General features: G+C 45.6%; 2 protein-coding genes across 4 annotated transcripts in view; both read right to left on the bottom strand.

Moving 5' to 3' along the window:
* The window catches only part of USP43 (ubiquitin specific peptidase 43), a 66,624-nt gene extending 56,877 nt beyond the window's left edge, over positions 1-9,747 (bottom strand). For both annotated transcript variants that reach the window (XM_082373268.1, XM_082373269.1), the window contains exon 1: positions 9,081-9,747. In XM_082373268.1, coding sequence (XP_082229394.1) covers positions 9,081-9,584 — 504 coding nt within the window. In that variant the 5' untranslated portion in view covers positions 9,585-9,747. The remainder of the gene's footprint in view (positions 1-9,080) is intronic.
* Positions 9,748-11,557: 1,810 nt separating this feature from the next.
* Positions 11,558-19,374, bottom strand: part of CFAP52 (cilia and flagella associated protein 52) — a 36,540-nt gene continuing 28,723 nt past the window's right edge. The window contains exons 12-15 of one of the 2 annotated variants that reach the window (XM_082372896.1): positions 19,206-19,357; positions 16,022-16,124; positions 13,183-13,294; positions 11,558-11,942 (exon numbers count right to left, since the gene is read on the bottom strand). In XM_082372896.1, the coding sequence (XP_082229022.1) occupies positions 11,767-11,942; positions 13,183-13,294; positions 16,022-16,124; positions 19,206-19,357 (543 nt within the window). In that variant the 3' untranslated portion in view covers positions 11,558-11,766. The remainder of the gene's footprint in view (positions 11,943-13,182; positions 13,295-16,021; positions 16,125-19,205; positions 19,358-19,374) is intronic. The other variant, XM_082372897.1, reaches the window with a different exon arrangement.

Raw genomic sequence — 19,374 nt, 5'->3', positions numbered from 1 at the left:
TCACAAAATGTTTGGGCCAGTCCTTAATCCTTTTAATAAATATTTATTTGTTGAGTGCCTACTAGGGGCCAGGCACTAGTCTAGGGCCTGGGGCTACAACGCTGACATGATTCCTTGCCCTGGTGGCACTCACATTCCTGTGCCCTTCATGCTGTCCTGTTAGACGAGGTGACAGCTTCGTCATTTTCTGGGTAAATGCATGTTCCAGCTTTCAAAAAGTTTATTTCAAAGGGCAATATATGCACCTACTTAAAAAAAAATAATTCAAAATATAAAAAGAACAGTAATGAAAAGTCTTCCCGGGCTTCCCTGGTGGTGCAGTGGTTGAGAATCTGCCTGCTAATGCAGGGGACACGGGTTCGAGCCCGGGGTCTGGGAAGATCCCACATGCCGCGGAGCAACTGGGCCCGTGAGCCACAGCTACTGAGCCTGCGCGTCTGGAGCCTGTGCTCCGCAACAAGAGAGGCCACGATAGTGAAAGGCCCGCGCACCGCGATGAAGAGTGGCCCCCGCTTGCCGCAACTAGAGAAAGCCCACGCATAGAAACGAAGACCCAACACAGCCAAAAATAAATTAATTAATTATAAAAAAAAAAAAAGTCTTCCCAGGCCTGGGTGCCCCTCCCCTCCCCAGAGGGAGGACACTTTGAACATTTTCTTACTTAGCATCCTTCCAGGGTCTTTTTTGTGCAAGCACGAGCATCTGAGTGTAAGCAAACCCTCTTTTCTGTGTGAGTGCACAGGGCAGGTCTTGTCCAGTGTAGGTCTGTCCTCTGCTCATGCCCACCCAAGGCAGCTGTGTGAGCAAAGCTGTGAACCCAGCGGATCTCACCAAGGCCAATCTAATCAAAGGCCCTGGGCTTTTTTTCTTTTCCTTTTTTTTCATCTTTCCTTGGGACTTAAAGGAAACTTTAGGATGAGCCGAAGCGAAATTCAAGATTTAATTAACTGAAATGCTGGTTCTGAGTCTTTATTTGAAACACACTAGCTTGGGCGCAATGAAGGATCTAGGCTTCTCTGCACTTTGACCCCCAAGCAGGGCTGCCCAATGAGCCAATAAAATGAACCTTGAATAAGCAGTAAATAATGGTGATGTCTGTGGTATAAGTATGTCCCAGGCAATATTGGGAATATATTTCTACTAACAAGTTATTGTTTATGTGAAATTCAAATGGACCTGGGCATCATGTATTTTACCTGGCAACCCTACCTCCCAGCCTCCCTCAAACCTACATCCTTAGTACCAACATTCCCTTCCAGGGGGTCAGCCAACCCCTCCAGCTCGAAATCTCTAAACTCAGCTCTTTCTCTTAATGTCAGGGTCCTCTTGCAGGTTCCATCTCACACCCGCATCAGTCAAGCATTCTGAGTCTGCCTTCCCAACTGTTTCCATCCCACCCCTTCACCAGAGTCCCATTCCCACTGTTGAGTCCTAACTCCTGTTGATCCAGACCGCAGTGCCTACCTCGAGGGGAGCCCGGCCCCCAGCACCTCCCCCTGACCGCCCACTGCCTACAGGACAGGACAGACCCTTCTTCCCACAGCCCAGCTGGTAACGTCGTGTCCCCACCCAAACCCTTCCCAACTCGCTGACTCACCACCTAATAATCCAGATTCCTCCAGTCTGGCCCCATCCATCACTCACCACTCGGTCTCATGTTTCAAAGCTCCAGGTAAATGGAGCCACTCGGGTGCCCCAAACATACTTTCCCACTTCTATGGGCTACACCTTTACTTATTCTTTCTTCCATGTGAGATCCATTCCTCTCCTGCTAATCAGGCTAATCCTTTAAGACTGACACTCTTGTCCTCTTAGTCTGGCCATGAAGCCACACAACCTTTCCAGAAAGAATTTGACAACTTCAAGAAGACAGACAAGATAAGGCCTTAATAATGTTCCTCTTTATAAGCATAGTGATTCCACTTTAAGGGGTTTAGCCTAAGGAAATGAGAGATCCAGGCAAAGATATCTCAAAGTTATCTGGGGAGAACTTACTGCACACTTATATCAGATGGCCTTAAAAATTATGCTTGAGGAAATACTAATGAGAAAAGAAGATAAATAATCTTGTTGTTAAAAAAAAAAACAGCAAAAACATGTATTTGAGATTTTTAAAATATATTTATATATAGAAAGGTAAAAGACCAGAAAATATATGGCAAAATATTAACAAATGGTTATAGAAAGATGGGACCATAGGTAATTTTCTTTTTCATTTTAATTTGTACATTGCAAATATTTTTTACAGTGAACACTATTCTTTATTGGTCTTTTCCCAATTATAACAGTATCTGGCAGGTATTTTACAGAATTTTTTAAGATAACTTTACCTATTGATTCTACAGAAAACATTCCCATAGAAAGTCTACTGAAATGTAACTAGAACTGCATTAAAGCTAAATCCTTGGGATTTAACTTGGGAGAGATGAATGGCAATATTTGGTATTTCTACCCTGCAATATGGCATAGCTCTATCCGTGTGTGGGTGTGTGTGTCGGGGTGTGTGTGTGTGTGTGTGTGTGTGTGTGTGTGTATTTCTTCCTCTCACCACTGATAATTTATAACATATTTGTTTTAAGAAGTATTCCTACTTATTTCATACATTGGGTTGTTTTTAGGTATGAAATCTCATTTTTATGTTTCTAAATGGGTCTTGCTTTTGACTGTCTATGTTGTACCTGAACCCATTACCAACAGCGATTATTCTAAAATATGGATTTCTAGAACGATTTAGTAATTTTCCTTCTGTTCAATATTTTTTTTTCCATTTCCACTTCATGTCTTACTGGTTTTGTCCAGAACTTCCAAAACATACAAGTGATGAAGGTATCCTTGTTTTTAAAAAGCAATGCCTCCATTGTATGACTTGAGGCATACTGTATGTCTAAAATTGTTAGTCTAAAATTGATCCTCAAGCACGTGAGCTACGATAAATTCCAGATGGCTGAAATCTTAATATAGCCATAGAAAAACTAGAAGTACATAACATAGAATGTTTATCAAAAGGTATGATATAAATAAATCTAAAACTTTCCGTAGGGAGAAGGAGAGAGTTGGGAGAAAATATCTGCAGCAAATATGACTAGAGTTAAGGAACTTACAGAAACAAGAAAAAAGAACATTAAGACCGAGGCAGAATGGATAGACAAACCACATGAACAGACAATTCCAAGAGCAGTCTTACAACTAGTAAAAAAGCATAGAAAAATCCAACACCTCACTCCTAATCAAAAAAACAAATGTAAAAACAAGATGCTATTTCTTTTTGTTCAATAAATTAATAAGAGAGAATAACCAATACTTAGGAAAATATGCATTGCTGGTGTATCTACAACTTGATATAATTATTTGGAAAGAAATTTGTCAATGTGGGTACTAAAAATAATCAAACCCAACAAAATTGATCTAAAAACTAAAAAACAATAAATACTTAAAATTGGGATGGTGATTATACAGGTACATACATGTCAAGACGCATCAGATTCTACACTTAAAATTTTTACTCAGCCCTGAGAAAAGAAATTCTGCCATTTGCAACAATGTGGATGGACCATGAGGACATTATGCTGAGTGAAATAAGTCAGACAGAGAAAGACAGTGTATAATACCTCTTACATGTGGAATCTAAAAAAAAAATCAAAATTGGAAAAGCAGAAAATAAAACAGTGGTTATCAGGGGCTGAGGGTGGAGGGATGGGACAGATGGTGTGTAAGGGTACATAGTTGTCACTAGTAGATAAATAAGTCCTGGAGACTAATACATGGTACAGGCAGACCTCAGAGTTATTGTAGGTTCAGTTCCAGACCACCATAATAAAGCAAATATCTCAATAAAGCGAGTCACGTGAATTTTCTGGTTTCCCAGGGCATATAAAATTATATTCACACTCTTCTGTAGTCTCTTAACACTACAATATTACAATGTGCAATAGCATTGTGTCTAAAAAAACAACCTACAGACCTTAATTTAAAAATTTATTATAAAATAAAATTCAAAAAATAATGGCAAAAATGAATAAGTAAATAAATAAATAAAACAGTTTATTGCTAAAAAAAAATGCTAACCATCATCTGAGCCTTCAGCGAGTCTAATCTGTTGCTGGTGGAGGGTCTGGCCTCGATGTTGGTGGCTGTTGACTGGTCAGGGTAACTGTGGCAATTTCTGAAAATAAGACCACGATGACATTTGCCGCATGGATTGACTTCTCCTTTCACTTGAACACTTACGAGGCCATTGTGGGGTTATTAATTGGCCTAATTTCAATATTGTGTGTCTCAGGGAAGAGGGAGGCCCAAGGAGAGGAGGGAGAGAGGTGGGGGAACGGCCGGTTGGTGGAGCAGTCAGAACACACACATTTATTCAGTTCAGCATCTTATATGGGCGTAGTTCACGGCAGCCCAAAACAATTACAATAGTAACATCAGAGATCACTGATCACAGATCGCCATAACAAATAAAATAACAATGAAAAAGTTGTAGATACTGTGAGAATTACCAAAATGTGACAGAGGCCCAAAGTGAGCAAATGCTCTCGGAAAAAGGGCGCTGATAGACTTGACCGATGCAGGGTTGTCACAAACCTTCAATATGTAAAGCACACAATATCTGCAAAGTACAGTGAAATGAAGTGTACCTGTACAGTGATTATAGACAACAAAACTGTACTATAAACAATAAACTTGCTAAGACACTAGATCTTAATTGTTCCCAGCACTAAAACATGACGAGATAGGGGTGTTAACCAATGCTACTATTGGCAATCATACTGCAATACAAATGTATCAAACCAATGTATTATATACCCTACACAGTGTTATATCTCACATATAACTCAATTTTTTAAAATGGGTGCCTTTCACTGTACATAATTTATACCTCATAAAAGTTGATTTAAAAAGCAACAAACAGGGCTTCCCTGGTGGCGCAGTGGTTGAGAATCTGCCTGCCAATGCAGGGGACACGGGTTCGAGCCCTGGTCTGGGAAGATCCCACATGCCGCGGAGCAACTGGGCCCGTGAGCCACAATTACTGAGCCTGCGCGTCTGGAGCCTGTGCTCCGCAACGGGAGAGGCTGCGACAGTGAGAGGCCCGCGCACCGCGATGAAGAGTGGCCCCCGCTCGCCGCAACTAGAGAAAGCCCTCGCGCAGAAACGAAGACCCAACACAGCCATAAATAAATAAATAAATACATTTAAAAAAAAAAAAAAAAAAAAAAAAAAAAAAAAAAGCAACAAACATAAAAAGAACAAAACAGTCATCTTTGCTTTGACCATGTCGTTTCACTTCAAGGAATTAAGCTTATGGAAATGATCAGAGCTGAGGACAATGATTTAAATACAAGAATTTTCAACATAGCATGATAGCTGGAAAATTGTACAGTACATAAACATCTCCCTAGGGATTGGTTCGTTTAATGAAATATTACACAATCATTAAAAATTAAGTTTTATAAAAGATTTTAATGACCAGGAGAAAGTCTTACGAGAATACTTAACTGAAAACAGCAAGATACAAAACTAGAATTTCCAATTGTTTGCACATGATTTGAAGCACATCAACACACTAATGATGGTTATCTCTAGAGGGTGGAGTTCCAGATCTTTTTTTTTTTTTTTTTTTTTTTACATTTTGGCATTTTCCAATTTTTTATAGTTATATACACTTAATTACATCATTAGAAATCAAAGTATTATGAATAATACCATGGACAGGATTTTTAAAATGTATTTATTCATTTGCTCTTAAAACAAAGAGTGGTCTTACTACCACTGGGACACTGGGTGACTCAGGGCGCAGGGAGGGGGAACGCCACAGACCCATGCCTTTTGCGTGGCTGGGCTGCGGTAACTCACTCCAGCCTGCTGGCTGCTTCTCAGCTTCCTGCCTTCCTTGGTCTGAAGCTAATAATCCCTCTTAAAGGCCAAACTCCTTTACACAACCCTCTGTGGCTTCTCCCAAACCCATTCTCCGGCCCCTCCCCCCAGCCACATAGGCTTTCATTAATTCCTTTTATCAGGCACTTATCCTGCCCAGCCCCACCCACCTCAGTGACTGGCAGTTTCAGTCTCAGGAACTATAATGCACTTTCCCACCCTCTCATGTCCTTAGTTGGCCCTTCATCCTTCAAAATTCAACTCAGTGGTTCCCTCTCCTGGGAAGACTTCCTAGCCCACCTCCTCACACCACCTTCCCCCAAACAATCACATCCTCCTGCCAGAATTGCCATAGAGCATCTTTATTTTTTATTTTTTTATTTTTTTTAACATCTTTATTGGAGTATAATTGCTTTACAGTGCTGTGTTAGTTTCTGCTGTATAACAAAGTGAATCAGCTATATGCATACATACATCCCCATATCCCCTCCCCCTTGCGTCTCCCTTCCACCCTCCTTATCCCACCCCTCTAGATGGTCACAAAGCACCGAGCTGATCTCCCTGTGCCATGCAGCTGCTTCCCACTAGCTGTCTATATTACATTTGGTGGTGTATATATGTCAATGCTACTCTCTTGCTTGCTCTCTTACTTCATCCCAGCTTACCCTTCCCCCTCCCCGTGTCCTCAAGTCCATTCTCTACGTGTGTCTTTATTCCTGCCCCTAGGTTCATCAGAACCATTTTTTTTTTTTTAGATTCCATATGTATGTGTTAGCGTACGGTATTTGTTTTTCTCTTTCTTACTTACTTCACTCTGTATGACAGAGTCTAGGTCCATCCACCTCACTACAAATAACTCAATTTCGTTTCTTTTTATGGCTGAGTAATATTCCATTGTATATATGTGCCACATCTTCTTTATCCATTCATCTGTCGATGGACACTTAGGTTGCTTCCATGTCCTGGCTATTGTAAACAGAGCATCTTTATTTTGTAGCACTTGTCAGCAGTTCTAATCGTGGGCCCGTGGTATTACTTCACTCACATCCATCTCTCTCACTGGACCGTAAGCTCCAGGATAGGAGCCCCAGGGTCAGGTTTTGCACTCATCACCCCACATGTGTTCCATGCTCCCTCTATAGTATCTAGACACTCAATATTTGTTGAATGAATAAATGTTTCCTCATCTGTAAAATAAGAGGAGCCCACCTAGACTTCAATCCCCAAGGTTTAAAAGCACAGATTCTGGAATCCTTCCCCACTCTCTCCAAGGCTGCCTACCAGGAAAGTTCCAGGAACCCCTGGCTTATAACACCCTTACTAACATATTAACAGTTTGATTATCCTTCAGCTCCCCGAGGCTCACAGGGAGCTTCTTGGCTCTAGGGATTTGAGAGCAGGCGAGAGAGACAGGAAACGCTGGTGAGTCATGGAGGGTGATTACTAATTTGGAAGACTTTTCAAGCTACTCCTGTCTCTCCCATTGCTGCAGTAACTGGATGAGAATGCATGGAGCAATAGAAAAGGTACACAGGATTACCTCTCTCCCTCCAGGTCTCTGCAGGTGAGGAGTTATAATTAGCTCATTTTACCCTCACAACAACCGTATAAGAAGATAGGTACCGCTAGAGTCCCATTTTACAGATAAGGAAAGCTGAGGCACAGTTGAGATTTTAGTAACTTGCTCAAGGTAACCAAGACCTTGCTCTGAACCACTAAAGGATACTGCCTCTCACATTTAAAAAGCAAATGATGCCAAAAGGAGATATTACTGACACCCATTTGACCCACTGACGCCTGCAGAACAGTGCTTCACTAGTGGAAGCAGGAGAGAGGACGGTGGGGGTTGGCATCCTCGTGGGTCACATGGCAAGGATTGCTTTCTCAGGCTGAAACTCAAGAGCAGTGATGCTTGTGGAATGAACACTGACAAGTTCCCTCTCCCCCAAGAACAACGATCCCTAGTCTTTGGGGAGCTTCAGCTCTCTGCCCAGAACTGTGGTTTTTTAGCAGGAAGCCAGCCATGCGCGTCAATTATCAGCACTCTTTAATCCAACTGGGACCCCAGACAAATGCCCCGCTTTAATCCTGGGTGAAGTGATACACATAACTTCCAAAGCCTCATGACCCTGCAGCATACCCAGTAAGTAGACCGTGACCCCAGGAACAAAGGATACAAACCCACGCTAACGCATCCTAGGGGATTTCATTCACACTAAGCAAAAGGATGCCACCTCCAGTATAGCACACCCACTGCCTCTCCCAGGCCCTCAGCGCAGTACCTGGCACACAGGTTCTCAGATTTCAATGGGCTTAGAATAAAAGCCAAACTCCTTACCGTTGCCTCCAAAAACTTACATGATCTGGCCGACCTCATCTCCTCCGCACTCTACTCTACTGGGCAAGTGCCACCCGAGTTTTCCTTCATGCCTCCAGTTCTCAGCTCCTTCAGGCCTCTGGTCTTTGCACTTGCTGCTCCCTCCCCCTGTGGGGATTACTCCTAGATCTTGGCCTGGCTTCGTCCTTCTCATCATTCACCTCCTTCCTCCTAGACCTTGGCCTTCGAAGTCCGACTCCCCGCACCGCACTAGAAACTAGAGTGGAAACTATCCCTGGCGTTAGAATAGTCCTCCGATACTTCAACTAGTGTTTGCTGAGCGCAGAAATGCTTAATACGCTCAAATCTACCAGCTCCCTGCACTCACCCGCCTCAAGCGCTGACACATTAATCAACTCAAAACAAAGGCGACGGGCTTCCCTGGGGGCGCAGTGGTTAAGAATCCGCCTGCCAATGCAGGGGACGCGGGCCCGAGCCCTGGTCCGGGAAGATCCCACATGCCGAGAAGCAGCTAAGCCCTGCACTACAACTACTGAGCCTGCGCTCTAGAGCCCGCATGCCACAACTGCTGAAGCCCGCACGCCTAGAGCCCGTGCTCCGCAACAAGAAAAGCCACCACCGCAATGAGAAGCCCGCGCACCGCAACGAAGACCCAACGCAGACAAAAATAAATAAAAATGTAAAAATAAATTTAATTTTTTTTAAAAAAAGCGATAATCCGAGGCTTAACTGGCAAATGCCATCTAGAAAAGTCCCCAAGAAACCCCTTTCCTGATGGAGCACCCAACGGTCCAGAAGGGAAACCCGAAAGGCCGGAACGTGGCTGCCGCCGAGCGGTCAAGGCTGGAGGCAGCCCAGCGCTGCCTACCTTGAACTCGGCGGAAAGTTGGGGCGTGTATTCGCGCGTCCAGAGCGCGCGCACCAGCGCCGCCAGCTGCTCGGTGACCTCGGCGCGGCCCGGCGCCGCCCGGTAGCGCCCCAGCGCCAGGAACTCGGCCAGCAGGTCGGTGTTGCTGAGACACTGCACCACGGCGTTCATGAAACAGGTGTTGCCGTGGTTCTTCAAGCCCTGAGCTCCCGGGGTCCGCGCCCCGTCGCCGGCGGGGAGCTGGGGCTGGGGTCGGGGCGGGCGCTCCTCCCCGGGGCTTCCGGGCGCAGCTGGATCCGGGCCCGCGGGGCCAGCAAAGCCTCCCTCCCCGTCGCCATAGCCGTGTCCCGGCTGGGGCTTGGGCCGGGGCGGCGAGTCCCCGGGGCGGGAGCGGCTGCCCAGTGCCAGCAGGAAGCGGCCAAACAGGCGGCGCAGGGAGCGGCGGCGGCGAGGCCGGGGCGCGGGCGGCCCCTCTCCGGTCGCGGCCCCCGCGCCCGGGTCCATGGCTCCCGCCGGCGCCCCTCCCGGAGCGGAGCCCCCAGCCTCCGGGCGCCGGAAGGACGAGCAGCCAACAGGCCCTTCCAGGCTCGGAAAGGCGCCCGGGCGCCGGCTACCTGCGGGCCAGGTGTGCCGGGACCGGGCGGAGGCGGAGCCAAGGGCGGGGCCGCCCCGCCCCACGCGGGAATCAGGCCGCAGGGCCCGCCCCGGGCAGCGCCCAGCCGCCCCCACCCCCGCCGGCTCCCGCCCCCGCCGCTCGGACCAGGAATAAAAGCACTGGAGCACAGAGTTCTGGTTCCTTCCCCCTTCCTTACCTCTTTTAAACCTACCGACCTGAATTTAACCTCTGCTCCTAGTCCCCTCCCAGCCTTCAAGCTGTGAAAATAATAGAGGAATGATAAATGGGAACGCCCTAGTAAATTGCAAAGCCCTGGATATTGCTAAATTTCTTGTAATTACGTCCAGGCGAAGGTGAAGAGGAGGGAAAGGAAGACTCCCCAAAGGGCAGCCTCCGGCGTAGCGAGAGACGCGCACTGGGAGCGGCGAAGGGGTGGAGAGCACCTTGGTGCCGCTGGTTCCGCCGCAGGCTCAGGTGTGTGCGGACAGGTGGCGCCACCTCCTTCCAGACCGTCTGCCCCGCAGGGGAGGCAGAGCCTTTGCGGGACCCGCCATCCTGGGACCCGAACTGGGAAACGCGTGTAGAAACACCCGGGATGGTTGTGGTTTGCTTGTTTAAATTACAGGCTAGTTTAGAGAGTTTATCAAAACTTGCAAGCGAGACTTGACCGTCCTCGGTCTATTTGGTGGAGAAACGGGCTCAGAGAGGTTAACGCAATGGACTGAGGCCACACGACCCGTAAGCAGAGAAGCCGGAACTCGAGCAGGGTCTGTGGACTGCCAACCCCGCAGCTTAGCTCTTTCCAGCCTCAGTATTTGCTCACCAGGAAGTTTTCCGGCTCCCGGGCGCGCCCCCTAGGAGGTCTCATGTTCACTCCGTACCGCAAAATCCCAGCTGAATTGTTGCCCAATGAGAATTGACTTGGCATTGCCTTGCCCTTGATTCCCTGGAGACTTCGCTCACTTTATCCTGTAACTGTCACGTTTATAATTAATCCGGCAAAGTCTCGCAAAGTGAATTTCTCATCAATTTCTAGCTCAACAAGAGATTAGCAGGATGCATTATTACATGAATGCCCTGAAATGTTACTTATTATTTGATGAATAAGTGGTCATCATTTATTAAATATCCACCTTGATATGTCAAATAGGGCAGCAGCAGGTTACCTGATGCAGGGGGGGAAAAAAGCATTAAGTAAAGGATAAAGAATATGTGCAGAACAAAAGACTGTCCTGTGAATTAGAGACTTGAAGTGTTTCTGGGAAATACCGTTATTTACCCTCCCTGGAAAAGGACACCGTCCCTGGTTGGAAGGTCAGTACACAAGGTCCATTCCATCGCCCTTCTAATGGTAAGCAGAGGAGAAAGATTTTACGGTTAACTCCAGAAAAGCAACTATGAGATTTCACCTTTGATAATTACCCCCAAGATCCCCGACACACATTTTCTTTGAGAAAGCACCATAATTCATATTGAAGTTTCTACTCTGTGTCATGAACTCTGCCGATGCTTTAATACATTATTTCACTTAATTCTCACAATCACTTTTTGAGCAGGTATTCTTTACAAAAAGGTAACTGTATACTTTACAAAACGGAGTATCAGAGAGTTCAAACAAAACAAAAACCCTACCCAAGATCTGGATCCAAACCCACGTCTTGCCCCAGGCAGCTTGACGAATGAAATGCTGATTAAGAAGGTAAATTCACATTCCTTATTTTTAGAGACTCACAGCAATGGTTATCTGTGGACAAATTATGAGGAAGGGCTGTGGGTTTTGCAGAGTCATAGAAGGGAGATTATGACAGGAAACCAACAACTGGGAACTTACTCATAATAAAAAAACTTTACAGTCTGGACGAATTATTCTTGAACACATCTCAGTTTTAATATACAATTCGAGAATATAAAATGCATTCTATAAAGGAAAGGAGAAACTTGTAGATAAAATATTTTGACCAAAGCACAGAAACACAGATGTGAGAAAGCAAGACTAGTTGTGGAGTTATCTAAGCTCAGCCTCCAACAGGACGGTATTCAATGCTGTGAATCCAGGAGGTCTCCAATGCTTCATGAGGGAAATGGGTACTTCCATCTCAAAATGGCCCCATCGGCACTCACGCTAATGATGTACTGATTTCCTGGACTTATCCGGATGCGGGTGATGTTGCCACTGTGTCCCACCCCAACATGAGTCACTTCACCCTCATTGTAATCCCAAACTTTGACAAGATGGTCATTTCCACCTGAAAATGACAAACAGTTATATGGCATTGCTGCAACAGAACAGAGAGAAACAGTCCTGATTTTACATTACTGGATCGTTTTCAATACATTCCCCATGTGCTGATTTAAAGGAAGAAAAACCTATCTTTATAAACACTCTTTTCCTTGATTATAAAAATCTAGATCTGTTGTAGTTAATTTGGGGGGGAAAAATGTAAACAGGTGACATCACCCTTGATCCCACCATCCAGAGAGAACCACTAGTAACATCTTGGTTTAGTTCCTTCTGGTCTTTTCTCTGTAAGTTACACAGATATACATCTGAATATGTGATTGGGATCATACCGTGTCTAATTTTATATCATGCTTTACGTAAATGTGTTTGTGAAACTTTTATTGATTTGGAACGTTAACTGGTTACTGTCTGGAAGAATCAAAGAGGCTGCAAGAAATGAGACTGATGCTGTTTCAACGGGCACATTGTGTAGCGAATGCCCCCTGGAAATGCTGACTGAAAAGCCTGGCATTGAAGACTTCAGTAGGAAATAGCAGAGCAAGGCAGACTGAACAGCCCAGCCCATGTAAAGGCCCATTTCTTTCTTTTTTTTTTTTTTTTTTTTAAATTTTTATTTATTTATTTATTTATTTTTGGCTGTGTTGGGTCTTTGTTTCTGTGCAAGGGCTTTCTCTAGTTGCGGCAAGCGGGGGCCACTCTTCATCGCGGTGCGCGGGCCTCTCACTATCGCGGCCTCTCTTGTTGCGGAGCACAGGCTCCAGACGCGCAGGCTCAGTAGTTGTGGCTCACGGGCCTAGTTGCTCCGCGGCATGTGGGATCTTCCCAGACCAGGGCTCAAACCCGTGTCCCCTGCAGTGGCAGGCAGATTCTCAACCACTGCGCCACCAGGGAAGCCCTCTTTCTTTTTTTTTTAATTAATTTGTTTAAATTGAAGTATAATTGGTTTACAATGTTGTGTAAAGGCCCGTTTCTTTCATCGCTGCCCACCACAAAAAAAAGCATGAAGTGGAAGCTTAGGTTTTATTTGTGCCCCTAAGGCTCGTGAGCAAATGTTTCCTCTCGTTGAAATGCGACTTCTGGATTTTTCTTTCCCAGCCACACCGGCTGCAGTGTTCAGGCCTGAATCTAACCACGTTGCCCTTTAGACCCTTTTGTGGTCACTTCCAGTTGCCTCCCGCCTGGGAGTTCCACATTCCCATTTAAATAAGCTGGGCTTGGCTTTCTTCTCTTATCCTAGGACTGACCTGTGACAAAGTGCACTCCTTCCACGGTGATATCCATGCCGTTTATGGCCCCGGACAAGGAGCCATCCAACTCTCTGATTACTGACCCATCAAACACTTCCCAGTAAGCAATCTGGAATTCAAGAACGAAGCATGAGGCAGGGTTCAGCTCAGTGAAATCATCCACACGCATGCTAACAAAAGAAGGTTCTACTTTATATAGCAGATAGCAAAAATACACCCTGGGATGATATACCAGCTGAAATTATAAATAGGCTAAAGCAGGGGGTGGAGAAATCATTTTCATATTTTTAGTAGTGGCTTTTAAATTTGCATTCAGTTTAAAGAGGTGTTGATATGCTGGTAAACTGGATTGAGACAGAGAGTACTTTTGGTCAGATGGAGCAGATTGAGCCTGAAGGAAGCTGTAAAGGAGAGAAGAAAGCGGCCACTGCAACCACTTTCCCAATTCTGCTCTTAAGAGGAGGAAAGTGAAGCTTTCTTTAGACCTGGCGGGAGGGGAAAGCATTTCCTTCCTCCAGCTTGGGGAATGAGCAGTTCTGGAAAGTTCTGGAGACTGGGCCTTACAAAGTGAGCTCTCACTGTAGCTGGCCCTCCCTCTTCCTCACCCCACCCTTATGCCAAACCTTCTCTTCTGCCTCAAAGCAACAGAACATTCCGCAGGGATGGGTTTAAACAGAGACGGATCTTAGTCCCCCCCCCCACCGCCCCCTCCTGGGCCAAGGAACTAGGTTAGGGGTGGAAAGGAGACAGGGGCTCAAGGAAGGAAGATTTTTCTCTGAATATACTGCTTTTATACTTTTTGAACTTTGAACTTTGTAAATGTACAACCAATTCACAAATAAAATTTCTTTCTAAACATAGAGCCCTTGACCAGGAATCAGGAGTGGGAACTTGGGTATTTCACCCAGAACTTTCTCTCTGTTTCATGTTGATGGCAACTTGCCGTGTTCCCATCATTACGCCAGGAATCTGTATTCCTCTGAATTTAGCTAGAAATGGTGTATGCTATTTAAAATTTTTCTTTTCTTTTTATTTATTTATTTATTTTGCTTTATCATTTCTATCGATGCTCGGTCACTTTAACAATAAAGTTCTGATTTCATAGTAAAAACATAAAGGAGTATGAAAGCATGCCAAAATCCTAGTTTCTCAGGAATCACATCCATGTAAGTCATTGGTGCTTGACTACCAGCTTCCTTGACCAGGGAAGTCAAAGTGAGCCTCTCCTGGGCTTTCCCAAGTGTCCTCTGCCAGGAATGGTCTTCCCTGAGATCAAAGCATGGCTAGGTCCTCGTGGCACTCAGGCCTCAGCTCAAGTGCCACCTCCTTAAGGAGGCCTCGCTGACCATCCTTGCTAAAACAGCTTCCTTCTCCCAGCCATTATCCTATAGCCTGTTCTATATATTTTTAGCTCTTTCACCATCTCGTATCATCTTGTTCACTTATTACTCATTGCTCTTTCATGGACTCATTTACATGTGTACTATCCAATTCCATCCCCTCCCACCCAAAATTAATACAGACGGTAGGTAAGCTCCATGACAGCAGGGACAGTGTCATGTCCCCAGCACTTACAGCAGTTTGACAGATTTATGATTTATGGTTGGAATATTCTGGTCAAAATTCAAATAAGAGGGAAATAGATTGTTTCAAGTCTCAAAAGCTGAAACCTAGAATACGGCAGATATCACAGTAATTTAGAAACAATATGAACCGTCCATCAAAGCATTTATAGTGACGTGGTGATTAACTCCCTAATATCCATCCCACCCCAGTGCCAAGAGGAAGCCCACTTAGACCACAAGTCAAGCACAGGTTGGGGGATGGGCAGACATAGGCCAGTTTGGGCGGATGAGACACAAAGAAACTTAAAAAGCTACAGAGACTGGAACACAGAGGCAATTCTTCACACCCTCCCAGAACATTCTGTGTCGGGCAGATCCTGGTTGGACCAGGCAGCATTCCTTGGGTTTTTATGACAAAGTGTCTCAGGCAGTCGTTCCCAATCACCTGGGAAGCTTAAACAGGAAAAAGCCCCACTCCTAGATTCTAATTTGGGGGGTGGAGGTGGGGAGGGAAGGTACCTTTTGTATTTTTCCCTCAATACTTTTATACTTTTAACTCCATTAACTTAGCCTGTATCTGGCAAAACAATAAATATGCAAACTCTTCTTCAGTTATCTCAAAGTCATCTCAAAGTCTACGTTAGGGGTATTCAAACCCAGTAATTGGATGTGCAGGTAATCAGGCCAAGATCTGGCTGATCTGATGTGGCTGGCAGGGTGGAAGACACCCCAGCTTCCTTGCCCTTCCATGTGCCTCTCTCCTGAAGCCTCTTGCTTGCTCCAAGGGGGGAATATTCCCCCCAAATAATGGCCAATTTTCACTGAAGGACATGGACTCCTTAGCTGAAGAGATTTTTAATATATTGATGAAGTAGGGTGATGAGAGACGAGCTCTATTGTCATTCCATTTGAATTTAATCAAAGTGACAGCTCCTTTGGGCACAACACTTCCAGCCTTAGGAATGTCCTCATGATCAAAACCAGTCCTTACTGAGTGCCAGCTATGCGCCAGGCCCCCCCGCTTTTAGCATCATATTCAATCACGACTTTAATCCCCACAGCAACTGCATGAGGCCAGTGGTGTCGTCACTTCCATGTTGCAGACAAGGAAGCAAAGGCACCCAAAAACGTTAGGGAGCATTTCCAAAGTGACACGGCGGATCACCAGCAAACCCGTGGTTTGAACGGGCGTGGCCTGACTCCAGAGCCTGTACCCTCAGCCACAGGGCTTCACTGCTCTTCTCTTGTACCAGAAAGATCTTGACTCTCACCTTTCTGTCTGTCCCGCTGGTGATGATTTGGAACTCTTCAGGGTGGTAACAAACACACTGGAATAAGGTGTTAGCCAGGATCATCTGATTCCTCCTAAGACGCCTGAAAAACAGATTCCAGAGCTGTGAAACATGACTTTCTCTTCCTGAGAAACCTTATTGACTGTTTTCTTAAAAAAATAAATTTATTTATTTATTTATTTATGGCTGTGTTGGGTCTTCGTTGCTGCACGTGGGCTTTTCTCTAGTTGCGGTGAGTGGGGTCTACTCTTCGTTGAGGTGCGCGGGCTTCTCATTGCGGTGGCTTCTCTTGTTACGGAGCATGGGTTCTAGGCGCACGGGCTCCAGTAGTTGTGGCTTGGCTCACGGGCTCTAGAGCGCAGGCTCAGTAGTTGTGGCTCATGGGCTTGGTTGCTCCGCGGCATGTGGGATCTTCCCGGGCCAGGGCTCAGGCCCGTGTCCCCTCTATTGGCAGGCGAATTCTTAACCGCTGCGCCACCAGGAAAGTCCCCCTTATTTACTATTGAAACTGGATTTGGTAAAGCGTGGATGTGGGTTGGTTGATTTAATCCCAGTAGACTTCCTGTGAGTCTGCCCACTCCACTCAGCAACCTCCCCTTGCACCTGTTGGGAGCAGTCAGAAGACACTGGCAGGGGCCCTTTTCTAAAGACGAAGCACAGAACTCAACGGGAAGCCTCAAGTTCCAGTGAGAAGGAAGTAGGAGAAGCTGAACTCAGTATCAACCTTCTGTCTTCCACATTTGGGACTTTATTCCTGAGGCCACCGTCCTGAAGTGAAGGTCCCTACAAGCTGAGTAGCAAAGTGTGGGGGAGGGCTTTTTAAAAGTGGGTATTCTTGGGCCTTACCTCTCCCTAGATTTGGATCAGTCGGGGGGACGAGGCCAGCAGATCTGCATTTTTAATCAGCATCCCAGTTGATTCTGCTGTGCATAGTGGGTTGAGAGCCACTGCTTCAGATACGATACCAAGACACACGTAAATATCCCTTCTCCTTCCACAGCCCAGGAGGCTGGGTGGCCATGTCACAGGCCAGGAAGTTTTCAAACAGGGAAGCTGAGCTGAGCAATTTTAAAGATTTTGGCACAAATGAACCAGATATCCCTGCTACACACAGGGAGGATTTAAGGATTTGAGCTGGTCACAAACCATCCACAGAAACAAGTTCCGACCTACCCTTCTAGTTATATATTTTCCCAATGGGAAGTTCAAGTGTAGGCTAACATCTTCTGTAAGTGTGACCCTGGGACCAGCACCAGGGGCATCATTTGGGAGCTTGTTAGAAATGCAGAGACTTCAGGACTTCCCTGGTAGCGCAATGGTTAAGAATCCGCCTGCCAATGCAGGGGACACGGGTTCGAGCCCTGGTCTGGGAAGATCCCACATGCCGCGGAGCAACTAAGCCTGTGCACCACAACTACTGAAGCCTGCGCACCTAGAGCCTGTGCTCCGCAACAACAGAAGCCACAGCAAGGAGAAGCCCGCGCACCACAACGAAGAGTAGCCCCCGCTCTCTAACGCAGCCATAAATAAATAAATAAGTAAGTAAGTAAATAAATAAATGTATTTATTAAAAAAGAAAAAAGAAATGCAGGGACTTCCCTGGCGGTCCAGCGGTTGAGACTCTGCGCTTCCCCCGCAGGGGCCGCGGGTTTGATTCCTGGCTGGAGAACTAAGATCTTACACGCCGTGCAGTGCAACAGAAAATAAATAAATAAATTTTTTTTAAAAGAGAAAAAGAAAGAAATGCAGAATCTCAGGCACCGCTCTAGACCTACTGAATCAAAATCTACATTTAAACAATATCCCCAGGTGATTCGTATGCATAGCAAAATTAGAGACACACTGAGCCAGAAGACAGAGCCTTGCTTTGGTTTTTGTTTTTTAATGTATTAAATAAAAAGTGTCCTGGGAATTCCCTGGCAGCCCGGTGGTTAGGACTCCACACGTTCACTGCCAAGGGCCTGGGTTCGATCCCTGGTCGGGGAACTAAGATCCTGCATGCCGAGTGGTGCAGCCAAAAAATTAAAAAATTAAAAAATAAAAAGTGTTCTACCTTTGCCTTTTTTTAATTTAACTTTTTAAAAATTTTATTGAAGCATAGTTGATTTACAATGTTGTGTTAATTTCTGCTCTACAGCACAGTGACTCAGTTATACGTATATATTCTTTATCATATTCTTTTCCATGATGGTTTATCATAGGATAGTGAATATAGTTCCCTGTGCTACACAGTAGGACCTTGTTGTTTATCCATTCTGTATATACTAGTTTGTATTTGCTAACCCCAAACTCCCAATCCTTCCTTCCCCCACCCCCTTTGCCTTTAGTTCCATTGTTTTCTCCCCAATCTAGAACGTTTCATATCCTTTTGCAATATCTCTATATAGACATCTGTCTATCTATCTATCTATCTATCTATCTATCTATCTATCTATCTATCTACCTATCTCTTTCCTCCCATCTCTGTACTTATTCAAGTCTCTCTAATGCAGTTACATACAGGAGTGAGGCATCTTAGTGGTAGAGGGGTGGTCGGCTGGGAGAGGGGTTGGAGGAATAGGGTATAATTCTAAATAAAAGACACAGAGCAAACATGCTTATAGTCAAAAAAAAAGCATCCTTGGAAATCCTGTGAATTACTCCAACAGTCACGTTCACATGCTTTGGTCCAGTTAGCTTAGAGTCAGGCAGTCTACGGGGGTTACCATACACTCACAGAATAAGAGGTCCCTGAGAACGTGGCAAATTGATGGCACCGCCCCACTCCCACCCCCATGGCAAGGTCACTCTGGGCTCGACTGGACAGTGCGGAAGGACCAGAGGAAATGCTTGCGTTATTTACATGATTGCCTTTCTCCCCCTTCTGGAAAATTCTTAGAGTTGCATTAGTGTAAGTTAAACCATGTCTCACCCTGTATATCCAGAAAGCTACTTCCCTATCTGTCCAGAAACTTCTAACATCCAGCTCTTCCTGGAAACTCTACCCTTTCCACCAGTATCTGTGAACTCTGAACAACCATGGGGATGAATGGCTTCTGACGAACATCCCTTTCCTGTTGCCCAAAGTAAGATTTCTACCCTTTGTTTGAGTCTTCCCTCGAGTTCAATAAGATGCTGGAATTGGGTTCTGCATCACTCGGTCCTCCCCATCACTGGTACCTACACGAGGTCCCAGATGATGCAGGTGCCGTCCGTGCTGGCCGTGACGCACTGCTCGTTGCTCTTCGTCACCCTGATGCAGGACACGGAGGACTTGTGCTCCTTCAGCGCCTCCTCCAGCTTCCGGGTCTGGTGGCCTATCTGCCACACCCTCACCTGGAAGCCACAAAGCA

This window comes from Balaenoptera borealis (genome assembly GCF_965194805.1).
Source record: "Balaenoptera borealis genome assembly, chromosome: 20".
Lineage (NCBI taxonomy): Eukaryota > Metazoa > Chordata > Mammalia > Artiodactyla > Balaenopteridae > Balaenoptera > Balaenoptera borealis.
Note: the sequence above shows the minus strand (reverse complement) of the source record. Positions and strands in the feature narration are given on the sequence as shown.